The sequence below is a fragment of the Coenobita brevimanus genome, chromosome 24, assembly GCF_032717465.1.
Source record: "Coenobita brevimanus isolate Jiangsu-jjx chromosome 24, ASM3271746v2, whole genome shotgun sequence".
Classification (NCBI taxonomy): domain Eukaryota; kingdom Metazoa; phylum Arthropoda; class Malacostraca; order Decapoda; family Coenobitidae; genus Coenobita; species Coenobita brevimanus.
In genome coordinates this window covers 111,401-121,285 of record NC_136977.1, presented here as the reverse complement: position 1 = coordinate 121,285, position 9,885 = coordinate 111,401, and the positions used below count along the sequence as shown (strand labels likewise).

Genomic DNA, 9,885 nt, shown 5'->3' with positions numbered 1-9,885 from the left:
TTTTATTTGTTTGAACATTTTCAAAGTACACAAATAACAAGTACATGAAATATAACCTGATCTGTCATACTCTGAAGGGATGCAAAGGAAGAATGACTGGCTTAAGAAGTGTCTCAATGTAAAGAACTGGAAGCTAAAAGCTCTAATGTGGCGAGGAAACACTGTATGAGTTATTGTATTTGCACTGTCTCTATTGTTGTTGTTTTTGTTGTTGCTAATGTGGCCCTAAGCTCATCTGAATCTGAATCTCATGGACTGAAGGCTGTAGTTGCCCTCATTCTGCAGTCCACCATCCCCCTTTCAGGGATAGGAAGGGTGCTGAGGGGTTTATTTAACTGGGAACTGGTGAGTGCCATCACATGAAGGCTTCCCTCTTCAGCATCACACTGCCATCACATGAAGGCTTTCTTTTTCAGCATCACATTGTCTTTGAAGCTGCTACATAGTATTTTGCAGAATCCCTCCTGAAAACCAGTGATATTAATAAGCAGCTAGAGACAGTGGACATGCTAACAAAAAAAGGTTGAAAGAAGACATAATAATATAGCTAATATTTTCAAATACAGTGCATGGAAAATATAAGATTCATATACATGTACTTAATGTGAATGAGTGCATGATTATAAAAACTGGTGGATTACAATGACTCAATATACACTGAAACTACTTTGTTCATCTGCATTTGGCAGGGATTTTCATAATTCTTGCAACATATTTCTCACAGCTTTGTGATGTATAAGACGATACAACACTCCTAGGCTATGTACTTTCAAAAGCACTCTTCATGACAAACGCCAAATTATCGTGCTAATCTCTTGTCAAAGCTAGATATTGAAGCTGGAGAGAGGGAAAATGTATGTCAAATTAATGTGAACATATAATGTGAGTACAGTATATTAAAATTATGTCATGATCCCCGAGACCTACAGTTTCTGCATAACATTTGAAATCATCATCAACCTCCCTTACTCATACATGGTGGGAGACAAGACCTCTGATTTCTTACGTGACATGAATCATAAAAGAAAGGGAATGAAAAAAATACCTTTCTCCCTCGTGTCCTACAGAATGTATGAAGCTGCATGCTTGCAATGCCAATGCAGGGCAGTGGGATTACCACATATCCACACCAATAAAAAGAGGGGAGGGTCTGCAGCCCCCTGTAATCTACCCCTCTTTAGTCATATTCTTATTCACTTGGGATTTCATGGCACCTTTTCCTAAGTGATTAATTTCTCTAGTATCTTCCTGATGCAAGCTATGTCAATATTAGGAGATAAATAGCATTTAAAAGTTTACCAAAGTGTAATATGCAAACATAAATCACTAAGGAAGAAGTGCTATAAAGCCTCCCATGTCAACAAGAATACAAGCATCCGTGTGACAGATCTTACATGAACTTGTCGAGTACATATAATAGTGTAGTTCTTTTACATTAACTTGGCCCTGATTTTCATCCTTTTGCAGCTTATTTCATGCAACTCTGAGGCAGAAGAAGACAATGCTATGGCTCCCCATTCTTTCCATAGCATTTCTTCCTAACAAACATCATATTTTAGTGTTAAACTACTGTTGCAGCTCAGTATTCATGATGGAGAATTTACAATTTTTGTCCAAGTTAGAGAAAAAAAAAAAGAGTATAATTATTTTTTTCATATATATTGTAACACATATTTATATACCATACTATATACATGTAATACATCCTTATATATATGCACAGCCAGATGCCTGATGCAGTACACAGTAAACCCTCCATTACCAGTACATATCTGACGGATGAAAATTACAATTAGTCACTGAAATGGTTATTCCTAGATCTATGTATATATTTATGTATATATGTATATATTCTTACCAACATCAATATACAGTAAACCCTCTATAATTCCGATTAATTGGGGGGAACCTTATGTCGAATTATCCAAAAATCCGTATTATTGAAACTCATTCTTGCCCCTATCCCCAAGTCACACCCACGCTCGCTAAAACATGGCTTATTCACAAAAAACATTGAACAGTACAGTATATTATTACTTTATACTCAAAGAGTGCACAATACAGTAAATAAAATAGTGTCAAACTTTGATAATGAAGTCATGCAACACAGTAGTAGAGTACAGTACACTTAACTATACCGAACGTACTGTGCAGTCCTTACAAATTACATTTATTACTACACTTATCACTGCAAAAACTGTTCACGTCCACTTATCACTGGAACCCTTTTCAGACCTGTCTTGCTTAATTTGAATTATATCCAAATTAAAATTATTTGTCTGGTGGTCAAAAAAGATCCGAATGAACTGATTTCCAAATTATTCGGGGGCGAATTAAAGAGGGTTTACTGTACAGTACTCTATTTCCTGCCAAATAATGCACACTTTCCTCCAAAAAATTTTGCGTCAAAAATCACCCAGCACATTATACCAAGAAGGTCGTGGTTTGAGATGGGCCTACAGGCTGAGGTGACTGGTATTCTGAAACCACTGTTCATCAAAATGGTGAAAATAATGATAAGGCATGAGAGCCAAGGCCACCAACAGTCAAAAGCAAATCACTTGATGGCCTTACTAATTGCTGATTAAGATTTCAATAATGCAGACCTAGATGAGTGAGCATTATCATAAATATATCATAAATACACAGCAAACTAAGCATTCTGTGGGTTAGATATGCACACACATGACACATACAGTGACTGAACCAAGCCAAATGCATTGGTAAATTGCAGTGGTGGGCAGCGCAAACGAAGAAGGACCTTGCACAAGCGCAATCCACAGTTCACTACCATGCGCAAATGCGCAATCTGACAAATATTCAGCTTGCGGAATGTAGCAATGCGCAAACCATTTACGTATATTTGTGGGAATTACTGTAAAATATTGAGATATTTAAGTAAAATAGCAAACTTACTTTTATTTATTATTACTATTTTCTATTATTTGTAATTTGTGCAAGTGTGCAATCTAATATTTAGCTTGCGCAATGTAACGCAAACCATTTGCATATATTTTTGGGAATTGCTGTAAAATATTGAGATATTTAAATAAATTAGCATACTTACTTTTATATATTATTCTATCTATCTGTCTATTGCCAGACGCTTTAATCCTGTAAGGGGTGACCACTGGCCACAAACAAGCAACAAATCGCCTCCATGTCACCCTGTCCCCCACCATTTCACTGCCCTGCTCCCAGCTCACACCCCCCTCTCTCATATACTTTTCCACTCCATCCCTCCACCTCATCCTTGGCCTCCCACTCCCTCTTCCCCCGTCCACCTCACTCACATACACTCTTCTTATTAGTCTCTCTCTCTCTCTCCATCCTCTCCATATGACCAAACCACCTCAATGTGTTTCTCCTAACACTCCCTATCACATCCACATCCACACCACAACGATCCTTCACTTCCTCATTTGTCAGTCTGTCTCTCCGTGTAACTCCACAGGCTCCTCTCAAATAACTCATATATTTCCACAGCTCTCACTCTTGACTTCTGTCCCTCCAACAAGGTCAAAGCTTCACTTCCATACATTAGAGCTGGTATACTGTCATGTAGTAACTTTTTCACTCGTGGAAGTTCAAACAGAGGAGTGAACGGGATGCGAAGCGGAGGGACATGGATATGTGATGTTGCCAGTTTTATTTTTATCTGCATTTTTGCAAGCTGTTTTATTTAATAATTTAATATAGATATACAATAGCATGTGTAATTCCTTACAAAAATCATTAAAACATATTATTTAAATCAAATATCCACAGCCTAATAAATTATTACGCTGTGGATTTTATTTATAAATAATATGTTTTAATGATTTTTGTAAGGAATTGCATATGCTACTCTTAATAAATTATGTATTTTTATTTTTTTATTATTTACTAATAATAATAATATAAAAAATATTAAAATACATTATCTCCATTGAAGCATTTTAAGAAATACTACTACCCTCTGTCCCTCCCATCTCCCCCAGAACCCTCGCGACCCGCCCGAGCCTCTCCCATCCCTTGTCTAGACATACAGGAAGCTCCCAAGACCACGTGTCCCTTGGATTGCGCAGTGTGCAATCCACAGGACAGGTGTGCAAGGCAGGTGTGCAAGCACAAATTTAATTGTGCAAGCGCAACTAAATTTGCATTTGCGCACTTGCCTTTTCATGTGCGAAAGCACAATATTGCACTTGGTCTCGTGCAGTGCGCAATGCACAAACGATATTCACCGAAGCACAATGGTGCGCAATTTCGCTTTGCGCAAGTGTTTGTGCACCTACCAAGCACTGGTAAATTGTAAACAGAACTCAGCTGATTGCCTGATAATGAAGTTAAGATAGCAGTGAACTTTTTTTCCTATATATCCCTTGCTATATCATCGGTGCACATTATATGTCAGTGTACATTACATGGTGGGAAATATGGTAATGCTGTACCTTTTTCATTTTAGTTTTGCTACAAGACTACCATACATACTTCTAAGCCAGCTAAACTGTCCACAGAGTGTCATCCCCTCAGCTAAAATCTAAGATTCAAGGAAGGTCAGTCAGAAATTTTTGAATAAAAATTAACATACTGTGTGCCACACATCACCACTATATCAGTGGGGTGAAAAGCACTTTCGTCAATTAGATTCAGTTTTTAGAAGGTGTGAATCTATGGACAAGTTGGCTAGTACAGGGTATCACTGTAGATAATATTATTAAGTTTTGGAGACATTTAGTACAGAGTTGTCCTGCTCAGTGTGAGAGGTACATCTTGATCTGCTTAACCCATTCACTCCAATGAAGTATTTTATACTTAATTCTTGCGACCACCAGACAATTTTATTCATCTTAGGACAGACCTCCAGCATTCAGCGTGTTACTGAAGGCTACATCTAACTCTTTCAGTTTGAAAAAGCTTATTCCAAGGAGAATAAATAACATGGAGGTTACAATAATTCATCCATCGTCTAACCCACTTTTGCCCCATCAGTAGCACTGGCCCAAGACTACACTACTCATTCTCAACATTTAAAGCAATGATAACAGGTGTCACTATGCCTAACCACTTCTCAGATTTAAGCCCATTATGGGTCCCATCTAGTTGAAGTAGCTCGATCTGCTAGACCAACAGGTTCCCACTGAGGTTGTAGCAACCCCAGGCTCAACTCACTGTGAACCCAGTGAACTGCAAGAAATCAGTGACTTCAACCAGTTCTTTAGACCCAGAGTTCTTTTGCTGAAGTTATGTTGAGGAACTGTGTTGTGACAATGTGATGCACGTGGTGGGTAAGTGAAATGTCGTGTGGGGACTGTTGCAGTGTGGGCAAAGTGGATTGTTGGCAAGTTGTAATTTGCGTTGGTACTGTAGCAGGGAAGGGTGGTGGCCACATTGGGATCTGGCTAGGTGTACTCACGTCTCTGAGTATGGAGGTTTCTGAGTGGTGTATGCCTGGTGGTGATTCTTGTTCTTGCAGGATCTCTTTGGCTGGATGTTTTGGATGGCTCTAGTGCCTATATGTTTGTGTGTTTGTGAACTGCAGGGTTGGTCGAAGGAAGGGTGATGTTGCTGAGACATTCTGTGTAGTGTTGGGCAGTTGTTTGTTTCTTATTTCTTTGTGCATGGGGATGATGTTATATGAAGTTAAAATAAAAGGGTGTGATGGGTCCTGAACTGAAGTAATGAAATGTAGCTGGTTATAAGCAGCGAAAGCAAGATACATAAGCTAAATGACTGAGTTCTTGGCTCACCATATAATGCATGCAAACTCACATCTGGAATCTATTTAATTACAAATGTACAATGCTAATCAACCTGTTTTCATTCAACAAAGATCTGGAACCTCTTTTTTCCTCAGTTCACAGCCAAGTGTAGCCAGACTGGAGGGTAAACTTTGCTAGTGACCATGGACACTCATTCTTACCTCAAAACTACTGCTCATCAATATCACACAACCACAACATATTATTCAAGCTGTGGAAGTGACCCAGTTCTATCATATGAAAACAAACCTGACACAAGCAGTGAAGGCCACAGAGTAGGTGAGCTAAATGAGTGAGTTCTTGGTTCTCCATATAATGGGTGCAAACTCTTCATCGCTGGAATCCTGGCTTTCCCCTGAGTCACCCCGATTCACACCACGCTCCCTTAACTGGTTCTTCTTCTCTCGGTCCAATTCCACTACCCTGTTGAAGGACATAATGCTACAGTAATAATAATTCTGGATGGTAGGTGGGGTCAACCATCATCCAATCACTTGATGCATTGCTGCCTACTTCTTCCTTTACCTTTATCATTATTTTATTGTGTCTGCCCTCCTCTCTTCCTATTTCTCCCATCTTTCCTGTCGTTTTTTATTACTCTTCTTTTCTTTTCAGGTAGATTTACATTGAGAGACAAGCCTAATAGTATCCTGTAAGCCAAGAAGCCATTTACAATGCTGGGTGGTAACTATATAACCAACCCATACGTGTTCCCTATGTGACAACTGTTAGAATATGAAGCTTCCCTGATATGGTTTGAAATCTGATGGTTTGAAACCAAGTATTGGTGTTCAATGTTTACTTGTTTCGTGCTGGTAGGCACGAGCTCAGTTGCTGCTGTACCATAGCCCAACAGACATACCAACTTACAAGGTCTATCACTATGCCTTACAATCCTGAAGAATATCTTAACAACGGAATAATTTAACATGGTGGCAGTGATGGAAGCCCTTCAACGTTGGTGGTGAGGTGGTTCTTCTGTGTGTCCTGTGCTGCTGCTGTTACCATATTATGGAGACGGGAAGTGCTGGTGGCTCTACCACTAGTACTGCATCTGGGGCTGGTACTGGCTTCCCCAGAGATGGTGACAGGTTCTCTTCGGTTGCGGTGGAAGGGGTACAGACTGCGCCCCATCATCTTGCACCGTCCAGGAGTTTAGACATGCAGTCTTCCCATGTGGCTGATGATTGGAAACTATGGCATCAAGTATTTGTGAACTACTTGGTGCTGTCTGGTATGGAGCTTAGACCAGAGAAATTTAAGGTGTCCCTGTTTGAGAATTGTATCGGGCTGGATGCTCTCAAGATTATCAACAGCATGAAGTTTGGGCCAACTGAAAACAGAGGAGTACTTGCTGATGTGATTAAAAAGTTTGAGCAAATAATTGTTGGTGAACAAAATGAATTTTTTCATAGATTTACGTTTAATAAGCGTGACCATGGACCAGATGAAGATATAGAACAGTATATAGCTGTACTTAGGAACATGGCGAATACCTGTGGGTTTTGTGAGTGTACCAGTATGTATGACAAACTGCTTATGGAGAGGCTTATTATGGGAGTGAGAGATGAGAAAATTAGGGAAAAACTAATATCCCAGGGAAAATTGGGATTTAACTTCAGCAATTAGCATATTTAATGCTATGGAAATGGCAAATGCTCACATGAAAGAGATGGAGTCAGAAAAGATGCTGATGGTTGAAAAGATGAGCACAGAGGTGAACCAGAGTAAGTTTAGATTTCTAGACCTTCATCTAAGCATGGTGGAAGTTATTTCAATCCAGGTGGAGCTAAAGGTGGTTCAAAATCTAATGTTAAATGTAAATTTTGTTGTAAAATTCATAATATGGTCAAAGAGATGTGTCCTGCTTGGGGAAAAAGCTGTAATAAATGCACTGTAAAGAATCATTTTGCAGGGATTGTGCAGAGCAAAGATTAATCATGTATGTGAGAAAAGTGACAGTGAAAATGACTTGGACGATGCAGAGAGGGTGCATACTGTGGAAAGAATTTGCTCATTGTCTCAGCCAAGTAAGAGTATATATTGTAATATGATCATAAATGGTACTCGAATAAGGATGCAGATTGACTGTGGAGCCACTGTTAATGTTTTGCTAAAGAGGTACAGTGGGCTCGCACAGTACGCAAGAGATTGGGCAGTGCACGCGCTCGCGCACTGGGAATTCGCGTACTAGGAATACATAATCTTATGGGAATAATTACCTATGGGCGGTATCCCCTCATACCTGGACATTTTTTGGCCCTTAGAGACATAATATAGGTCATATGTTTCAGACATTGTACTAACACACACACATTCACTGAACACTGTAGCCCCCAGAATCCTACACTACTTTACCTCCCCAGAAATGCCATCTGTTCATTGGCTTGTTCCATCTGTGTGGTAAATGCTGCTTCTTCCTTGTCCTCCTCAATAATGATGCGACTCTCTTGTTCCGCTGCCGACACCTCCCGCATGAATGACATCCACTCCTCTGCATCCTTGTCCTTGTATTCAACATTACGTGCCTGAAACCGAGGAATTAACATGATCATGATCATGATCATCATCATCATCACCATCCAGACCTCTTTTTCCCACCTAAGGATGGGGTGAGGTAGGGTCTAAAGGGTAAGGAAAAAAAACCTGGTAGAAGGAGAGGGTAACCTACTCTGAGGCTCTCTGAAGATTTCCCAGTAAAAAAAATAGAGTGGGGGACTTCTAACCCAAGCCACCTACTTATTTTTGCTTTCGCCCATACAGAATATGGGGTTATAACATTTTCATTTGTGTTCATTTTGTAAAAGCTCTAACATGCTTGCATGCATCAACCTTGGTCACCTAATGGCAGCTCTCCATGCTGCTCGATCTCTGGCAGCTTCCCAATTCAGTCCCTTATCCCTGAGGTCACACTCAATAACTCTGTCCCAGGCCTTTTTCGGTCTACATCTCACAACCCTACCCTTAACGTTAGCACTTCTCACTTTCTGCACCCAATTATCATCCCCCATCCTCTCCACATACCCAAACCATTTCAATCTACCTCTCCTCATCGCAACACCAATACACTCTAGTCCCATCCTTCCTCTCAATTCATCAATCGTAAACCTATCCCCCCCAGGCCTCACACTCAGGGATGCACTGCACATCCACCTAATCATTGTCATTTCTGTACGTTTGAGCCTGTGGATATCCTCTTCCATTACTGGCCAGCACAGTAAATGATTTCCGGTGTTCCAGGAAATTCTTTAGCTGGTTACTTGTTGTTGACCTACCCTCTGGTAGCACTACTGTACTTTGAGTCAGTGGATGATGGGGGTCCCCACCTACCATCAAAGACATTGGAGGACTGACCAAGGTTTCATAACCCAAGTACCAGTAATGTGCTACAAAACACTGGGAGAAGCACCCTGAGATGGTATGATCACATGAAGAGGATGGAATATGAGAAACTGACTAGTAGAGCATAGTGCTGTAACCAATACGATTAGTTGAACCAATATATCGCCAATACAGTACAGTACTTGCATTTTTCTTTTTCCGATACTGAACCAACACAGATTTTTTAGTTAATATCGGGACATCGGATATAGATCAATGAAACAATAAAATGCCATTTAGTGATTATTTTATTCACTGTTTTGCCTGATTCTCTGTGAAAGTGTTGTTTCCCTGACTGCTTTGCTGCTTAATGAAGAAGAGCCTTACTGAAAACCATTAAACATTCAGAATAATATGTGGGTGTGGGAAAGAAGGATGAAAACTGTTCATTAAGAGTGTGATAAAATATACTGCATACTGGTAGTGTGCAAATGTGGTGGCTCTGTGGGTTTATGTAAGTCAATAGTGTATATTCCACCAAAAAATGATCTTTACAACTTTTGGTCTTACATTTTGGAACAGCGGATGAATGTATGAAATATTCTCCAGTAACTACTCATAGCTGTACATGGCCAATAGTCAGTACAACATTAAGAAAGAACTTTATGCAATATAAGTTGTAAACAGCTCATTCTAGTGGTAGGGGGGGGATGCTTACCATCCACTCACTCGATGTAGTGCTGCTCTCGGTTGACTGCCCTTTTTTCCTTCCCTTCCTTCCTTCTGTCTTTCTTTCCTTCATGCTTTCCTCTTCCTTCTG

At 39.9% G+C, this 9,885-nt stretch overlaps 1 protein-coding gene across 1 annotated transcript in view; it reads right to left on the bottom strand.

Annotated features, from left to right (window-relative positions):
- LOC145393397 (zinc finger protein 830) overlaps window positions 1-9,885 on the bottom strand; it is a 29,228-nt gene continuing 19,343 nt past the window's right edge. The window contains exons 6-8 of the mRNA XM_080267491.1: window positions 8,103-8,272; window positions 5,994-6,167; window positions 1-1,772 (exon numbers count right to left, since the gene is read on the bottom strand). Of these exons, the coding sequence (XP_080123617.1) occupies window positions 6,029-6,167; window positions 8,103-8,272 (309 nt within the window). The 3' untranslated portion in view covers window positions 1-1,772; window positions 5,994-6,028. The remainder of the gene's footprint in view (window positions 1,773-5,993; window positions 6,168-8,102; window positions 8,273-9,885) is intronic.